Genomic DNA, 19,688 nt, shown 5'->3' with positions numbered 1-19,688 from the left:
TGGTCAGGGAAAGAAAAGAAGGGAGCAGAAGGAGGGATGCGTGTGGGCCAGGACAAAAGGGGCTGGATAAGATGGGGCTTGGTGAGCGCCCTTCACTTTGGCTGGGGGCGGGGAGAGACTGTGCAGGTCTCTCTGCACTGTGCAGAGATCCCATGGTGGGATCGGGGAGGTCAACTGCGGAAGGACTGAAATGCCAGGCACAGAGTCAGGAGTCCTCAATGACCAACTGACTGTGAAGATCAAGGGAGCTAGGAGGCCAAAGATGACTTAACTAACAGAGACTAGAGGCCTAGTAGGATTATTTACAGAAACACCAAAAGTCACATGGCTAGAACTTTGTTCAACCTGTCAAAACCTATGTTATTACCATCTTGAAATGCCCCAACTTGCCTTTATTAACTAGTGCTGAATCTCCCGAGTGAAAATTCACTTTCGGAATTGAATTTGCCATGTAACTGGGCATCCTACCTTGAACAGTTAAAAATCAGATTGGTCTGACTTCTAATTTTAGAAGGAATCAGGCTGACCTTCATTGTGCTGTTGCTAACTGGAGCCCGTTACCTGGGTGACTAGATTTACAATATGTCAGTATGCAAATACCATCTGCCCAGGAGGAGGAAGGAAGAAAGGCCTTCCTCCTGGGGGGGGGGGGTTGTCAGCAGTCCTGGAAATGTCTTCCTCTGGGAGTCGGGCAGAGGGCAGAGAACAAGAGAAGAGAAAGGAAAACTGGGGAAGATGTGATTTTTCAAGGAGTTTGTGCTTTGCCTTCTGGACGGCCCTCTAAGGCACATCATTGGGGGAGGGGGATATGCAGGCGGGATTGAGATTGTACATTGCTTCTGGAGGAGTGAGCAAAAAGGGTAGTTTATAGTATATATCACCTCATTGTATCACAGAACACTTCGATTCAGATCATTGCAATACCTTCACGAAGCCTTCGAATATAGGACTCCTGCCTTCCGTGCCATTAGGACATCTAATTTCCAATTGATAAGAGCGCATGAGCTAGACAGGGAACCCGCTGCCTTTATGGGGCGAGCTCTCAAGTAGGGTGAACTCGAAGCGGATATTCGTGGCATTTTCCTACACGTCAGGTTGACTGGGTAAACTGAAGGGATTTTCTCCCGCAGAATATCTATATTCAGCTCTTGTCCTGCGTATTGTTTCAGGCTGGGATTTAGAATCACATTTGGAAACATTCAGATCCGAAGGTAGGGAGCTTCTACTCCTTTTCATGACATAACTGTCACATCAGCTGTCAGCTGCCAAGATTTGTTCCACCCGCGCATTTTGTGAGTCCAAATTAGATGGACTCATTAATTTTAATTTTTACTTTAAAATCTCGGGGACTTCTGTGAGTGGGTATGCTTCCTTTAATTGCTATGTGTCACGATTTCTGTAGGAGGAAGACTTTCCAGGAGCAGGGCCGAGAACCTTGGACTCCTGGCTTCTAATTTCGTCCCTACTTCCCCTGTGACCCCTTCTCTCCTTTGACACTGCTGTCTTCCACCTCTTTAAAAAAAAAAAACTCCTCCTAACATCAACATGAAACTGTCAGCAGCATGTGAGGGTGAGGAAGGTCACTGGGTACTTTGCCCAGCCTTATAAATAAATAGCCTTTTACCTGGATGCCAAGCACGTGGCCGAGGAGATTATGCCAGAGACGGGAGAGTGAATCCTGGAGCCAGACTGCCTGGGTTCAAATCCCAGCTCTCCCGCTTCCTAGCCCGGTGACCCTGGGCAAGTTGTGCAGCCTGTCTGGGCACCAGTTTCCTTAATTGTAAAAGAGGGATAAAAATACTTACCTAACTTGGGGCGCCCGGCTGGCTCAGTCAGAAGAGCATGTGACTCTTGACCTCAGGGTCGTGGGTTTGAGCCCCACACTGGGTGTAGAGATTACTTAAAAGTAAAATCTTATTTATTTTTTTTTTAAAGATTTTATTTATTTGAGGGGTGCCTGGGTGGCTCAGACGGTTAAGTGTCTGCCTTCAGCTCAGGTCATGATCCCAGGGTCCTGGGATCGAGCCCCACATCGGGCTCCCTGCTCAGGGGAAGCCTGCTTCTCCCTCTCCTACTCCCCCTGCTTGTGTTCCCTCTCTCTCTGTCTCTCTCTGTGTCAAATAAATAAAATTAAAAAAAAATCTTTAAAGATTTTATTTATTTCACAGAGACACAGCAAGAGAGGGAACACAAGCAGGGGGAGTGGGAGAGGGAGAAGCAGACTCCCCGCTGAGCAGGGAGCCCGATGTGGGGCTCGATCCCAGGACCCTGGGATCATGACCTGAGCTGAAGGCAGCTGCTTAATGACTGAGCCACCCAGGTACCCCAAAAATAAAATCTTAAAAAAAAAACACCTACCTCAAAGGGTCGTTGTGAGGATTAAAGAAGTATAAACACTTTAGAACCATGGTGGCCTTGAGAAGATAGAACGGGGTGGCAGCTTTTATTAATATTTCTGTTGTGCATCATCAGGGGTCCTGGGAAATAGTGACGTTTTGCTGTGAGCAAGAAAAATGTCTAGGATTTGTTTGTAGGCTGTGACATCCCCCCTTCATTCTTGCCAAGCAAGTGCCATCTACGTACAGGTCAAGCCCTATTTTCCATGTCATGCCCTCTTGGACAACCAAACACCCCGCTGCTCCATTCCTCACTCCTTACACACATTCGGTCTGTGCCGTTAAATAATCAGTATGTTTGGATGTTGCAACTTTAGCTTCTAAATCATCTGTTGTGTCAAGTGTAGCTCTTTGTTGTCCCTGCAAAGTAATGAAAAGATGGTGTGTGGCTGGATGGTTGCCCATGGTATTTGTGGGATGTGCCCAAGTGTAAAATATGGTGACAGAAGCAAACAAGGCCACACTTGTCCCAGAGCTTATTCTTGACTTTTGAAGTCCCTTGTTTGACTTTCTTGTTTCTACAGGTAACTGAAAATTATCAAGTAAGTATGACACCTTGTTGGTAGGGATGTAAAATGGTGCAGTTGCTGTGGAGAGTTTGACGGTTCCACAAAAGGTTAAATGCAGAGTTACCATGTGGCCTAGCAATTCCGCCCCTAGGTATCTATCCAAGAGAACTGAAAACATATGTCCACATGAAGACTTGTACACATATGCTTATAGAAGCGTTACTCATATGAGCCAAAAAGTAGAAACAACCCAAATGTCCATCAACTGATGAATGAATGAATAAAATGTGGTATATCCATACAATGGAACATTCTTTGGTTAAAAAAAACAACAGAAGGAACTATTGATATGTGCTATAACATGGATGAATCTTAAAAACATGATTCTAAATGAAAGAAGTCAGGCACAAAAGGCCACATATTGAACGATTCCATCTATATAAAATGTCCAGAATAGGCACATCCATAGAGACAGAACATACATTAGTAGGTTGATAGGGGCTGGGAGGAAGGAGAGTGGGGAGTGACTGCTAATGGGGCTGGAGTTTCTTTTGGGGATGATGAGAATGTTCTGGAGCTGGATAGTGGTGATGGTTGCGCAACCTTGGGAATATACTAAAAACCACCAAATTATGTACTCCAAAAAAAAAAAAAAGAAAAAAGGATGAGAAAATCCCTACTGCAGAGTTTAAAGTCATTTCCAGGATTACTTTTTCAAGAGTCGCTGTCACCTAGAATAGAATAAAAAGTGACTTAATTCACACGAAATAAATGAAAAATGCAAATTACCAAGAATGGCTTTTCTACCCCAAACCTTTGCATGTAAAGACTACATGTGTGGTTCTTTTTTTTTTTTTTTTAAAGATTTTATTTATTTATTTATTTGAGAGAGAGAGAGAATGAGAGAGAGAGAGAGCACATGAGAGGGGGAAGGATCAGAGGGAGAAGCAGACTCCCTGCTGAGCAGGGAGCCTGATGCGGGACTCGATCCTGAGACTCCAGGATCATGACCTGAGCCGAAAGCAGTCGCTTAACCAACTGAGCCACCCAGGCGCCCTACACATGTGGTTCTAAGTCAATTCTCAGGACTGTTTGCTGCCTTCTTCCTTGTGATTCTGTAATTTACTACATTCCTGGCTGGGCCATCGAAATAATACTGAATATAGTTCCTATCACAGAAATAGAAGTGCCTTTTCATGCCCACCACCAGGCTCCCTGAGTCTTTGTGGCGGGCTTACAAAGAGTCACAAGTGTTTGAATGTGTTGGGGCCTTTTTGACTTAAAGGAGTTTATTGCATTGAGTTTATCTTACATTTGCAACCGGAGCATTTCCAAAGGACACCTTCCACCACCCTAAATCATCACCACCATCTCAGTCCATCCATGTTTCACCAGAAGGTCTACCGACTGACATTTCTGGTTTAAATAAATCATACAGTTGACATCTCTCCCAGGGCTGTCTCAGTACTTATTTGGAAGAAGAGTCTGAAATGCCCACACACCACCTAAAATGAGCTGTACAGGAGTGAGAGATTCAAGGAAGAACCTAGAGTTGACTGAGTAATTCCTCTTCTAGGTATCAAAAGAGTTGGAAGTGGTGACTCAAAGAGTTACTTGTACACCAGTGCTTGTAACAGTTATTCAGAGTTATAGCCAAAGGGTGGAAGCCAACCAGATATCCCTCTGCAGATGAATGGATCAACAAAATGTGGTGTATCCACACAATGGAATATTACTTAGCCTTCAAAAGGAAGGGCATTCTGACACATGCCACAACAAGCATGAACCTTGAGGACATTATGCCAAACGAAGTAAGCCAGACACAAAAGGACACACACATACTATGTGATTCCACTTATGTAAGTACCTACAATAGCCAAATCTATAGATTCAGAGATTAGAGGTCATTGGCTGGGGTGGGGGTGTTGGGAGGGATTAGAAGTTGTTGTCTAATGCATATAGATTTTCATTTTGAGATAATGAAAAGTTTGGCAACGGGTTGTGGTCATGGTCAAACAACATTGGGAATGTACTTAACATCCCTGAATTGTACATTTAAAAATAGTTAAAATGGTCAATTTTCTTATGCATATTTTACCACAGTAAAAAAATTTTAAATCATCTGAAGAGCAACACTTTCTGTTCCTCCTTTTGTCTGCTACATTCTCTTTTCTCCCAACCCTTTGAAAACATGATACATTTCGATTTCCTCATGGCGTTGCCTCAGGCCCCCGTTTTCCCTTAGGAGGACACACACAGAGTCGGATGGGCTGCCAACTGTAGACGCTGGGAAGAGAGGGCCACCACTTGGCCTTCAAAGTACCAGTTGATAAAATATTTCTCCAGGTCATTAGAATAAGTCCAGAATGTCGGAGGAGCTCAGAAGATAGATTTGTTAATATAGTAATTCCTGCCATTGTACCCAGTTTACTCTGTTTTGCCTATCTTCATTAACGGTCTTAGGAGTATAAGAGTTGAATACTATTTGCTTTTCTCAATCAATTATCTGCTGCTTTTTACCAAGGACAGAACAGCCTTAGGCTGCCATTGCTCTAAGAGAATGGTGCCTTCCTTCCTTGCCACCAGCCACATGCCCTGCAAATGCTTGCTACCTATGGATTTACAAGTATGCATGTGAAAACTGGGGCCTCCGCTCCAAAGTGGGGTGAAGAAAGATACTGGAACTTTCCAAACTTAGATCCCCAGATAGAACGTGGTCTTAACTCTCAGCATTGCTGGATAGCTCGCAGAGCCAGCTAGCACTTAAGCAAGCAAAGGAGTTCAGTGACCTTCGAATGTTATTCTAGGCATGAAGTAGCTTGAATAACTCTTTCAAAACAGTGAGAACTCCCATTGTTCAATTGTATATGAAGCAGCAAGTGCTTCTCCTTGCATTCAGTTGCCTTTCTGTTCTCAAAAGGTCTCCGAGGCACTAAAACTAATTGCTGTTATTCCTGCAAGTATGTTTCTACTTTTAGCCAATACTACAGCTTCCCTGGATGCTGATGGTCATTTTCCTAAAAGATCGATAGGCGCAATAATAGGCTTCACAAAACAGGAAGGATCCTAATTCTGGAAAGCCCCTGCTGCCTGCAATGTAGAAAGACCTCTCCCCCTGGGGCACCTGGGTGGCTCAGTTGGTTAAACCGCTGCCTTCGGCTCAGGTCATGATCCCAGCATCCTGGGATCGAGCCCCACATCGGGCTCCCTGCTCATGCAGGAAGCCTGCTTCTCCCTCTGCCTGCTGCTCCCCCTGCTTATGCTCTCTCCCTCCCTCCCTCCCTCTCTCTCTCTCTCTCTCTCTCTCTCTCGCTCTTGCTCTCTCTCTCTCGCTCTCTCTGTGTGTCAAATAAATAAATAAAATCTTTAAAAAAAAAAAAAGACCTCTCCCCTGAAGACATCTTTGGTTAGTATGAGGTCAAGGTTAAGGAGAGGAGCACTGACAAGGGGGCAGCAAGGAGATGGTGCAGGATACTTTTCCCCAGAAAGCTCGATTTCCATTTTCCCCCCTTTTTGGTCTTGTGATTGGCTATGGGTTATGTTCTATAGTCAACACAAGTGCCTTGATTGCTTTCTAAAGGTCAGACCTGTCACCAAACCTCTCCATTTACTTGAGTTGTGGTGGGTTTCATGTTTCTCAGCAAATGGTTTGATAGCTCTGACAGAGGCCCAGGCTTCTTGCAGCTCACAGCCTTATGTCTTCAGAGCGGAACTCCTATGGAAGCCCTCCCCTTCTCCAGAGACCAGCTCTGTCTTGTTCATAGTTCTGCTTCCATTGTCTGCTGGGTCTGGCACACCCTCAATGCTTGTTCAATGCACAGACCGGAACAGATGAGGCTCTCCAGAACCAAGACTGTCCCCCCACACCCACTGTATGGAGAAGTCTCGCATTCTGCCGTGAAAGCCAACTACCCCTGTGGTCTTGAGTTGAGTTCTAGCCTTTCCTGTCTTTGCTCTCTTAATGGTTCTTCCTGGCACGTGATAACGGCTAATTCGTTCAGCTTCTCGTTTATAAACAAGAGGGGATGATGCCTTCTGCTCTAGCTGATGCTTATATAATGTAGCTGATCTATGCTGCATCTTATCAGTTGGGCTATTCAGTATTGCCATCAAATGAATTCTCGGGGCTAGAATGCACCCCCCGCCAAGGGCGAGCCAGTGTTGGAAGCAGCAGATCAAATGTGCACTCTTACTTTTCCTACACTGTAAAGAATGTCGTCACCCTCCTGTACTGGGGCAGGTAGATTACACCAAGTGTCCTGGAAACGATTTGAGGGGTTGTGTCTACCAGGGGCACAGTTATGCTTACGCCAGCATGAAGCCTATCCTGAGCGTTTGTTTCTATTCAGTTCAGTTCAAAACTTAGGACGGCTGAAGCATCGGTGGATGATGCTGTTTATATGAGTTTGTCACAAAAGGGGGATTTTTTTTTTGAATTAAATATCCATAACCCAGCTCCTTCTTAAATCTTTTTTTATCAGCTCTTTCATTCCTGCACCCTGGCATAATGACACGGGTATTACGTAAACAAGACACCTCAGAGGGCTGCTTATAAAAATCCAGGAGAAAAGATAAATATGTGATGATACACTGATAGCTTGAAAATATGAGCTGCAGGTTTGTGTTTTCTTTGTGGGATCGGATATTGGTTTTCGTGGTTTATTGACCTGGCAGGGAGAGATCTGACGAAACACCCGAGAACCTTACACCTTTTTTTTTTGAAACCTCCTTGTCTACATGGGGAAATCTGGACATTGAATCAGAGAGCCAGAAAGACTAAGGGGTTAGCAGAACCCAAATCAGATCCAGTCCTTGGAAGTAAAAACACATGTTGCCTTCCCCAGAGAAATTGGCATCGGTCTTTCTGTAGTGTTCGTTGCAGAACTCCAGGCTGACTAGTAAATGGAGGGACGAGGTCGTGAAATATAACGGTCGTGTTCAGTAAGGAGCTGGTGTTTGTGTTGACTCGTGTAGAGGATGGTGGGAACAGCATGCATTTTTATTCAGTTAATCATTCTTTCCCTTCTCTTAGGGTCTTTGTAAGGTGTCATAGTCAAAATCACGTTACTGGGTTCCTGGGTGGTTGATTAAGCAACTGCCTTCGGCTCAGGTCATAATCCCAGGTTCCTGGGATTGAACCCCGCATCAGGCTCCTTGCTCAGTGGGGAGTCTGCTTCTCCTTCTCTGCCTGTGCCCCCCTGTCCTTGTCTACTCTCTCAAATAAATAAATAAAATCTTAAAAAAAAAACTCAAAAAAACATTACTTGGGAGCAGTAGCACTGTGAATGGTCCAGCATGCTAATATTAATTAAAGACATTTAACTTTAGGGCACCACAAGCCAGACAACTAACTGGTGTGGCAGGAATCAGGATGTCAGCTCAGCTCAACACCTTCAAGTTAGCTTCCAAACCAAAGATCCATCAAATGTAAAAGTCCCTGTACTTTAAAAAAATTTTTTTCATAATGGAAAAAAAATTTTTTTTCCATAACGATAAAAATAGAATCACTGATAGATGGCTAGCTTGAGGTACAAAGCAGGTGAACCATGCTCCCGGAAGAATGACGCATTCCCAGGCTTTTTTAAGAATTTTGATGAGGGTGAGGGGCTGGGTAAGTAGGTGGTGAGGATGAAGGAGTGCACATGTGGTGATGAGCACACCGGGTGTTGTATAGAAGTGTTGAATCACTATATTGTACCCTTTAAACTAATACTACACTGTATGTTGACTCTACTGGAATTTAAATAGAAACATAAAGAAAAATAATTGAGCTGAAATAGACATCACATAAAATTGACCGTCTTAACCATTTTGGTGACATTGAATGCATTTAGTGTTGTGCAACCATCACCATTGTCTGTCTCCAGAACATTTCAATCATCCCATTACAACTGCCCATACCCCTCCCCCACCGGCAAATGCCATTCTTTCTATCTCCGTGAACTTGACTACTCTAGGTACCTCATGTATGTGGAGGTTCCCAGGCTTTTTTACACTGGGGAAGCATTCAATCTGACTACCATCTATTCACATTTTTACAGAAGGAAAAGACAATCTTGGCCGGATGGTCCAGTGTTCTTTGGGGTTTGTGTGGCACGGGTGTGTGGCAATGCCTTGTTCGGGTGTCCCTTCCGGAGTGGTGGCATAACAGGGAAATGAGCGAAACAGAGCTCAAGACCCAGCCTGCTGCGTTGCCCAACAGAAAGAGCAATGGCTATGGCGCTTTGTGTACAATTTTACATTTGACAAAGCATTTTAATTTGTAAGTTATTTCTCACTTGATTCTCACCATGTCCTGTGAGGTATTTTGTTGGTCCCATTTTAATGATCAGAAACTGTGGCTCAGATAAATAAATTATCTAAGGTTACAGAACTAATCAAAGGCCACATCAGGACTTTGGCTCCAGGTTTCGATTTGGAAACCCGGTGCTTTCCACCATAGCACACTGTGAGCAATTATCACCTCTCCAGAGCCCGGGTAATCGGCAGTCCTCAGAAAAGGAAAGCTTCTCCAAATGTATTCCTAATTGTCAGCGCTCTGCCTTGTTAGCTTGGACACACATGGAAACCCTTGCCTGACCAGCCAGCTTCCGAAGTCTTGGTGTGGCCTCATGGCCTGACTCTCAGTCCCCACTGATCTAGACTAGGGTCTAGACCAGCACCGTCCTGCAGAAATATGGGAGGCACAAATGCAAGCCACATGAGTAATTCAAAATTTTCTAGTAGCTGCATTTAAGTAAGAAGAAACAGGTGAAGTTAATTTTTTTTTAAAGATTTTATTTATGCATTTGAGAGAGAGAGAGCATAAGCAGGGGCAGGGGCAGAGAGAGAAGCAGACTCCCTGCCAAGCAGACCCCCCCTCTGAGCAGGGAGCCAGAAGCAGGGCCCGATCCCAACACCCTGAGATGATGACCTGAGCCAAAGGCAGACATTTAACTGACTGAGCCACCGAGGTGCCCCTCAGGTGAGGTTCATTTTAAGAACAGATTTCAGTTACCTGGTATATCCAAAATACTATCATTTCAATATGTAATCAACATACAGATTATGTGTAAAAACATGTGTTGCTGTTGTTGTTACTAAGCCTTCAAAATCCAGTGTGCATTTTACACGTACAGCAATCCCAAGTCAGATCCTAAATTTTCATTGGAGGCATCTGATCTGAATTTAAAGTTCATAAAAATTTCCAGCTGAAAAGGTAGAGTCACATACCCGAGATGTTTCCACCCTATGTAACAGTTTTCTAATAGCCGAATCAAGTGTCGGTTTTAAAATTTAAATGAATTGAAACGAAAGAAAATTTAAAATGCAGCCCCTCCGTAGCACAGGCTGCGTTTCAAATGCCACTAGCCACGCGGCTACCATGCCAGACAGCACGGGCCTCGGTGAGCAGCTAAGGCTGGCCCAGACTGGAGTAACTAAAACAGGAGGCAGCAAACTTTTTCTATAAAGGGTCAGCTAGTAAACATTTTTAGCTCTGCAGGTCATACAGTCTCAACTCTGCTGCTATATGGTGAAAGTAGCCACAGAATAAATGGGCAGAGCTGTGTTCCATGAAAACTTTATGTAAAAAACAAGCACCCCAAAATAAGTAAGTAAATAAAATAAAAAGACAAACATCAACCCACATAGTTTGCCAACCACTGGACTGGAACATTTGTCCTCCCGGTGCCTTAGCTGTGCCCTGGGTTACAGAAAATAGCTCTAGCCCCTCGCTTTCTGAGAGGAGGTTGTTAAAAGCTAGACTCGTTGTATCTCCTTCCCTCTGTGTAATTACAATTTTGGCACCACTGGGCGTGAAGACTGCAATGCACCTGAAGATAAAACATTGTAGACTCCCTTTTCAGTGGGCATTTTGAACATCATGAGGCAATTGCTTCCATGGGCTTTGAGGCCCATGTATTGAGAGTGAAGAAAGCTGGAAGAGTTTTGACCAAAGCATGAGTAGTGGTGTGAATAATGTGGCAAACTTCAAAGACTGCCAAATTGTATCACCTTCTGCTTGTTCCTCTGTCCACACAGCCATAGAGAAACAGGCAGGAATCACGCCCATTTCACAGATGGAAAAATACATGATATTGTGTTAAGGCAGAGGGACAGATGTCTCTCCGTGGTTATTAAGTTGTGAGGCATCCATCCATTTTGATGGTAAGAGCAAAAGTAGATGTACATTTTGATTCCGGGGCTGGGGCTTTGGATGTCCTGAGTCCTGTCTTTGGAAATAACTCCATCCAGAGTCGGTCATGTTTATTAGAAAGCATTGCCTCCACGTTTGACATCCTGATGTTTAGAAATGGTATTGGGACCAATGAAGGCAGAGAAAGGGGACAGGAAGGGAGGACACAGGGGTTGATTGGAAGGAAGATGACCTCCCCCCACCTTGGTTCTTTAGGGTGGGGAAATATGAGAGCCTGGCCTCACAGAGATCTCTGAAGCTCAGCACTTGGGATGGGGCAATTAAGTGAAAATCATTCATAGTTTGGGGTTCTGTTGAGCCTAACACTTTGGGTCCAATACTTGTGGCAGGGATGATGTTTCAGTTTTGGGTGGTGCTCGATTAATAAACCATATACTCAGGAGTTCTGTCTTAGGGTCACCTTTTCTGAAATCAAGGGTTGAGGTTGAACTGTATTTTTTAAAAGATTTATTTAAGAGAGAGTGGGGGTTGGAGGGCCAGATGGAAAGAGAATTTAAGCAGACTCCCCGCTGAGCGCAGAGCCCAACGCGGAGCTTGGATCTCACGACTCTGAGATCACAACCTGAGCTGGAATGAAGAGTCGGATGCTTAACCGACTGAGCCACACAGACACCCCAAGGCTGAACGGTGTTGAGTAGCTGGATTGTGCCCAGTCATAGAGTTTGCAGTTGTACCAACTGATAAAAATGCTCGGCTTCCCCAGGCACATTTATGCAACCGTGCCTTCCCTCCAATTTTGCAGCTCTATCAAACATGCAGCACTGTGTGCAAGTGGGAAAGATCTGAAGCCCCATGATGTTTTTTGACTATGGAGATAATTATTTGGGGTAGCTGTTCTGATGACGGCTCACACAGAGGCTCAGCCCTGCAGCGTGGAGCTGTCTCTAATCGTGATTGCCTGTAATGATGATTACCCAAACTCTGGAATTATAACAATCGATTTTACAAAGTTAGAGCATAATTGCTCCACTCTTCCATATGTGGGCACAGTTTAAACAACTTTGATCGTTCACATGATCTCAGACTTCAGTCGTTCGGCTTCTGAAATAGCAAAGTTCAGAGGCAGTGGCTCCCAACTCTCCCCTTTTTCAAAATTGTAGTGAGGCCTAGATTTGTGAAAGCGGTTCACTTGTCAGAGAAATAAGGGCGGAAATTGGGTAGAGAAGAAACAGTACAGACCCCGTGGTGTTCAAATCCCAGCTCTACCACATGACCTGGAGAAAGTCGCCCCTATCTGAGACTCAGTCTCCTCATTTGGAGGTCATTGTGAGCGTGAAGTCATCAGATCTGTTATTCGTTCTTTGGCTTCAAAGTCTTTTTTGTTTTTTTAAGATTTTATTTATTTGAGAGAGAGAGAGAGAGGGAGCACAAGTAGGGCGAGCGGCAGAGGGAGAAGCAGACTCCCTGCTGAGCGGGGAGCCCAACTCGGGGGCTCCATCCCAGGACCCGGAGACCATGACCCGAGCCGAAGGCAGATGCTTAACCGACTGAGCCACCCAGGCGCCCCTCTGGCTTCAGAGTCTGAAGAGCCCTTCAGAACCTTTGCATTTGTCAGCCTTCCTTTGCCATACAAGTTTGTTTGGAGACAGTGATGAGGAATGTGGTATTTTCACTACACTAGGGACAGAGCTTTGAAAAAAAAATGAGTATTGAAGAGGAAAGAAAAGCCAGGCCCCCCAAAGGTGGAACATTTTGGCTTGGGCACCATGCGGTGCCGAGCAGGTGCTGATGAATGTCTTTGCCGCCTCGGCCCTGGTGGCTCTCAGCATTTAGTGTGCGTTCCAGCCAGGTCCCCAGCTTCCCTCTCCCCCAGGGTCTGGATGGCCTGGGATCCAACATTTTGAGGAGTATTCCTGGTGATTTTGAGATAGATGGTTCAATGACTATCTCTGTCCTGCCCTCTACCCTGTCCCTGAGAAACTGCTTACTGCATGTGTCTGCGAGTTAATTTGCGGTTTAAAAACAAGAACAAAACCTCTGCTTCTGGATGGCCCCCCTCAGATGGCCAGAACCAGCAGAGCAGGCCTGACGTGCTTGGGAGGGAAAGAAGTGACAGCTGCCGAGCCCTTGACCATCCCCGAGTCTGGCCTTGGTTGTCCCGCCACCCCCAGTCGTGCCACCTACGTTACCGCATCCAGCGTCCAGCGGCCGCCCCCGGACTGACGTTACCCCGGTGAGCTGAGGCAGGCGTCCGCCGCACACTGGCTCATTCAGAAGCCTCTGGAATGATCAATGAAGCTGAGCGGCCACTGGTGAATCAGCTGCCGGCTGCCTCGGCCCGTTCCCTTTTCCACAGAGCAGGAAGCACTTGAAGCCCAGGGCTGACTTGCATCTGGCTAATGGCCCTTCTGGGTCATGCATTGTCCTTGATGCCATACATCCTTCATACATGAGTAGGCTGCAGCTGCTAAAGACGGTCCGGTGGTAGACCTATCCCTTCTGCCAACACCCCCCACCCCCATCCAGTAAAGCCCTTGATGGGATTTTGGTTTTAGGGGTATCTGTGTCAGAAGTAGAGTCAACACTTGAAAAGAAAAAATTGAGGCAAATATCACAGCCCATAAAATTCATCTTGTTAAGGTCAGGTCAGTGGCACTTGGTATGTTCCCAGTGTTGTGCAAACCGGCACCTCTATCCAGAACCAGAACCCTTTCATCACCTCCAAAGGAAGCCCCGTGCCCGTTGTATCTGTTGGCTGGGACCGCCAAAGCAACGCACCACAGGCTGGGTGATTGAACAACCGGAATTTGATAGCCTCATGGTTGTGGATGCCGGAAGGCCAGGATCAGGGGGTCAGCAGGCAAAGTTGGTTCCCTCTGAAGGCTGTAAGGGAAGGAGCTAGTCCATCAGTCCTTGGCTTACTCAGCTCCCTGTGCCACATCATGCTGTCTTCCTTCCATCTGCATCTCTGTGTTCAGCTTGCCTTTGTGGGTAAGGACACCAGTCCTGTTGATTAGTGCCCACCCTAATGACTTCATTTTAACTTGATGACCTTTGTAAAGACTCCGTCTCCAAACAAGGTCACCCTTTGAGATACTGGGACTTCAACATAGGATTTTGGGGAAACACAGTTCAACCCATAACATCCACTAAGCAGTATCAGTATGGGAACTTCATTCCTTTTTATGGCTAAATAGTATTCCATTGAAGGCAAACACTTGTTTTTGGAACACCAAGTACAAAGCAACTGCCAGTGCAGGCAGCCGAGCATCCTTCCTCTTAGAGGCTCCTGTGTCCCTCTGCATAAGTTGGAGTGTGATCTCACAGGTGTATCTCAAGAAATCCCTGATCTGTAAACTTTTTTTTACTGTCTTCCTTCTTCTTAAAATTCATTTTTTTTTTTTTGAGAGAGAGAGAGAGAGAGAGAGTATGAATGGAGGGAGGGAGGGGCAGAGGGGGAGAGAGAATCTCAAGCAGGCTCCGTGCTCAGCGCAGAGCCCGATGTGGGGCTCGATCTCAGGACCCCGGGATCATGACCTGAGCCAAAACCAAGAGTCGGACGCTTAACCGACTGAGCCACCCAGGCGCCCCACCGTCTACCTTCTTGAAAGAGTCCTAGGTAGTCTTTAGGAGCAAAAGTAGGAGCCAGACTTACTAAGGGGAAGCAGGTCAAGCTTCTGATTGAAAATAAATTCAAAGATAGATTTCATCTTTGATTTCTCCCTCTCCATTTCCTGCTCTTATCCTCAGCACTCCCTCTTCCCCAGAGTGTGTGCAGCACACGCATGCATGTGCACACACGTACACACTCACGTTAGAAGCACTTTAGGTGCAGATCGTTCTGGGGAGGGGTGTGGGACAGGTAGCACTGCCCGTTGAGAAGACTCGAGCCTGCTGCTGCTGGTTATGTTGGTTATGTCATGGTTACTGGGCCTGGGTCCTAGGGCTGCCCTCAGACCAGACAGAGGCTTTTGGATTTCCTTCACACTCCCCTCTCTGCACCTGCCTCACAATTTAAGATGGACCTTTGGAGGTGTGTGTCCTCTCAGTCTTAGAACTGACTACATTGTTGATTTGTCCATTTCACCTGCCCCCTTAATTTAAAATTTGTTTCTCACGTTCTCTCTCTCTCTCGCTCTCAAAAATAAAATATCATAAAATCTATTTTTCTCCCACAGACAGGAGACCTATATCCCTGCTGGCCTGAGCTCTTTGGGGAACAATTCAGAACAACCCATCATTATTTTGTTGCAGACTCAGGCCCCTTTTCCCCTTCCCAGGGTCCTTGATGATGTGACACAGTGTGTGTGTTCCTTCACACCAAATCTGACGGAAGGACAACAGCAGGGGGGCATCGTTTTGCCTCCTGGCTCTGAGCAGACCTCCCTCTTGCAAAAGTCAATTTACTCCCTCCTTCCTCTCTCTCTGCCTCTTTATTTTCTCCATCAAATTAGTTTTGCCACTCTGAAAGTTCACTGGGGGAAGACATGCCTATGGGGTTCTCAAGAGAGGCAGGAGGGAGAGTAGAACAGCTCAAAAATGCAGACAGGGCAGAGACTGTTCACATTGTCTGTTGCTCCATATTATTTTCCTGTAAGTGCATATGGCTTCTGGGACCTCGGGCTGGAAGGCTCTACACTGTGGGTGGAATTGGGCAGAAAGGAGTTAAAGACACTGTAGGCTTTCGTCATTGTGGAGTCAGGCTGGAGAATACACGTTCCATTCATGGTGGGACCTGGTCAGCTGGAGTTCGTTAAAGCTTCCAGGTGATTCTAATGTCCAGCCACCCTTGAGAACTGCTATTCTAGGGGACAGAGAACTTCAGGAGACTTGGAGAGTTGGAGAGAGGTGACGGAAGATATAGGTGACCCCTTGTGCCCGGCAGTGCAGTTAATGAGGCAGAAAAGGGGTAGAAATAACATATCCTGGCCTGTTTGTTGCCAGACAAAATAGGACTTTAGCACCATTTAACCCCGTAGGGCCAGAATGGGATGGGGGCCTCCACTGCTCCAGCCTTCCTGGTGCTGCCCATGGGTTGGGGGGCTGCCAGCCCTGAGTCTGCCAGCCACCCCGGCAAGCATCACCCCGACGATGCAGACTGTTCACGGGAACATGCCGTATCTACACTCGACTCACAACTGGTTCTCCTCCTTGCTCCGGAGGAAAAATAACACCAGGCCCATGTGTCTGCCTTCTTTTTCTGGCAGAAAGTGCTGACTGTCATTGCTTGCTGCACCGTTGATGGGGGGGGGGGGGTGTTTTTGAAGGCAAGCTGTGGGGCTGACCTCTCTGTCACTGTCTGTTTTGTAGTACAAAATCGGACAGCTGTACATGATCAGCAAGCACAGCCATGAACAGAGCGACCGAGGAGAAGGGGTGGAGGTCGTCCAGAATGAACCCTTTGAGGATCCTCACCATGGCAACGGGCAGTTCACCGAGAAGCGGGTGTATCTCAACAGGTGAGTCACGGCAGCTGGCCGTCGGCCTTTGGGCTCTCCCACCACACAGGAGCCTTCCAGCCCACCCTACTGCTGCGGTGGAGACCGTGTCTGGCATAAAAAGGTGACTTGGAAAGTCATTACATCTGCCCGTCTCCATCCACCAATCTGGTTGCTTCCGAAACCGGAATCCCCCGCCTTCCGCAAAATTGTCCTCAATTGCATTTTCAGTAGGAGGACCTTTCCTACCCCTTGGATGACATGTTAAGATGAAATCTGGTCTTAAGGAACACAGGACTTTGTCTGTCTCCCCCCCACCGCCCCGCCCCGGTTCAGTGTCCGCAGTGGGAAAGAGATGGCTTTGCCTGTGTGTTGTAGCAAAGTGCCAAAGATGGCGGTGTGCCACTGGGGCCTTGACTTGGTAAGCGTTCCACTGACTGCCGAGTGACCACTCAGGTGTTCACAGAGGGAACTGACACAGTGAAGGGCCACCTGTGACCAAAGTGATAGGCAGTGCTGAGGTGGTTTCCATTTCTCAAGAGGACCCAGCCTTCCCAAGGTAGGGGTTGTCATTGCTCCTTTGGAAGGGTAAGGAAACAAGGATTGTAGACCAACACCACTCATCAGAACTGCCCTTTATGCTCTGCAAAGTATACCCTTTACTCTCCTGCTGTTTTCTCACCATTAATGGCAGAGTTGATTATTGGAGCTTGTCTGATCTTCTCCCCACCCTCTGTCCACTTCCAGCCCATCTTCTTCCATTCTTCTCTTCCAGGTCAGGACATTTGTAGAGTCACATGACATACATTTTATTGAAATGAACTGTCTGCTCCAGTGAACCAGTGTGTGACTGGTTCGGTCTTTGCTATCATTTCTATGAAGACTCCTTACCCTCACCTATGGCTTCTTCTCTTGGCCCATATGTGATGATTCAGAATGCATTTCCAACATAATAATTGGACAGTGCCTCCATTTATTTGCTGATACTCGTGAATATTTATCCATTCTCTGTGCCTTGACCATGAGACATTTCTGAGAGGAGCTGTATTGGGATTCTGCCATGCTCACACAGCCTCCACCCTCCAGCAGGCTGACATGGACTATTCCTTCTTGATGGGAGCATTTGGGCCCTGTCACTAGGGTGTATGGAAATCTCTCAGGTCGATATCCTGACAGCGAAGGCCTTGGGCTGATTAAACTGACTTGTTTTAATCTACTCAGGGATGCAGTATCAGGGAATTCCTGAGTCACGATGAAATGCAAATGAGATTGATCTTATTCATCTATTAGGAGCTGTGAATTCCCAGGATTTGGAACCAGTTCAGCCTCCAGCCAGCTGCTGATTTGCAAGAGTAGCTGAGCTCTGGGACTGGCCTGAGGATGACTTCCTTGCAGAGACCAGTTTCTCAAGATGCTGCTTTGGCATTCTTAGCGTGGAGGGTGAAAATCATATTTGATTTTGATTTGAGTAGGAATCACCTCTGTAGAGCAAACAGAAGTGAGGGTGATGTAAGAAAATAGATAGAGACCAATGGGAAATTCCATTTCTTGGCAGATGATTGCCTTTTCCCAAATTATTACTTAGGGAATGTTCCCTATGTACCAAATTTAAAAAAAAAATTTTTTTTAGAAAACTTTATATCTTTTCCTGAAACGGAGCAAGAAGTGTCCAGCTGTCTCTGTCATGTCTGTTTTCTCTATCAAAATATATGATGTTTATTTTAAAGGAGAATAATAAACATTAGTAAGAGGGAAACTTGTTATGAATAGAATATCTGGACTTCCAGTAATAGAAACTAAAAAGATTAATGTGGACCCTCCCCCCCACCTCCTATGACAAACACAGGATGAAATATAACAATATAAAGCTGAGCTCAAAACAAAGAAAGGGAAATCCTTAGGTACGAGAAATAAAGAGGAAACACAAACCAGAATGGAAAGCAGATGAGCTAATGCTCAGGAAGCTGGGATATGTCAGAACTGACATGTAGGGGAATGTCATGCCCGTAAAGGGACAGGAAATGTGGCTTTGGGCCCCTCCGAAAGGGGAGGGGGAGCTGAGAATCATGCACAAAAATCATTGTTGACAATCGGGTACTGAGAGAGCTTACCACTCAGAGGCACATGTTGAAAGAACTACTGAAGGTTGTACTTGAAGTAAAAGGAAATTGAACCCAAGAAAGAGGGGAGGAGCTAGAGGTAATAAGAAACAAAGAAATTGAGGGGCGCCTGGGTGGCTCAGTTGGTTAAGCGTCTGCCTTCGGCTCAGGTCATGATCCCAGGGTCCTGGGATCACACCCCATGTCGGGCTCCCTGCTGAGCAGGGAGCCTGCTTCTCTCTCTCTCTCTCTCTCTCCTGCTCCCCCTGCTTGTGCTCTCTCGCTGTCTCTCGAATAAATAAATAAAATCTTTAAAAAAATAAAAATTTGGGGTGCCTGGGTGGCTCAGTTGGTTAAGCGACTGCCTTCGGCTCAGGTCATGATCCTGGAGTCCTGGGATCGAGTCCCGCATCGGGCTCCCTGCTCAGCAGGGAGTCGGCTTCTCCCTCTGACCCTCCCTCCTCTCATGTGCTCTCTCTCTCTCATTCTCTCTCTCAAATAAATAAATAAATAAAATCTTTAAAAAAAAATAAAATAAAAATTAAAAAAAAATTTGAGAATATAGTTCTAAATTCCTAATTATTATAGCTTTATAAAGAGCCCTGATAATCTGGTAGGGCAAGTCCCTTCTACTTAATCAATTCTTCTAAAATTGTTACTATGGATTTTAAGATTTGAAAGCCCCCAAGTGATATGAAGAATGACCGAAGAAACCAAGGACATTTAACCTAGAAAAGCTGGACCCAGAGTGTGTAATGGTGTGGGCAGGTGGGAAAAGAATTAGACCTGTGTATTCTATAAGACCTCAAAAGGACCGGTTGGACCAAGACCAAGAGAGAGAATGCCAGGAGGAAGGGCTAGGTTCAGTTGAAGGAAGAAATGTTAAGTATGTGAGCCATGTGCAAACACACTGAGGTGCCTTACAGTCAATTACATGAGCGGAGCACCCACTTATCAGGCTGTCCTTGAGCAGATTCAAACATCAAATGGCTGGTTAAAGTAGGAATCCTTTCAGATCCTTTTCAACCCTAATTTTCTATGCTCAAAGGAAGTTGAGGACATTATCCTGACTTACCTCCAGCAGACATAAATGAATGACCAATGAAGCC

The 19,688-nt window shown here is 45.9% G+C and overlaps 1 protein-coding gene across 4 annotated transcripts in view; it reads left to right on the top strand.

The window, feature by feature from the left end:
• PITPNC1 (phosphatidylinositol transfer protein cytoplasmic 1) overlaps positions 1–19,688 on the top strand; it is a 243,799-nt gene that overhangs the window by 104,793 nt on the left and 119,318 nt on the right. For all 4 annotated transcript variants that reach the window (XM_027625150.2, XM_027625152.2, XM_035724538.1 and 1 more), the window contains exon 2: positions 16,353–16,501. In XM_027625150.2, coding sequence (XP_027480951.1) covers positions 16,353–16,501 — 149 coding nt within the window. The remainder of the gene's footprint in view (positions 1–16,352; positions 16,502–19,688) is intronic.

This window comes from Zalophus californianus, chromosome 16, assembly GCF_009762305.2.
Source record: "Zalophus californianus isolate mZalCal1 chromosome 16, mZalCal1.pri.v2, whole genome shotgun sequence".
In the NCBI taxonomy this organism is placed as follows: Eukaryota; Metazoa; Chordata; class Mammalia; order Carnivora; family Otariidae; genus Zalophus; species Zalophus californianus.
This window is presented reverse-complemented; position numbering and strand designations above follow the sequence as displayed.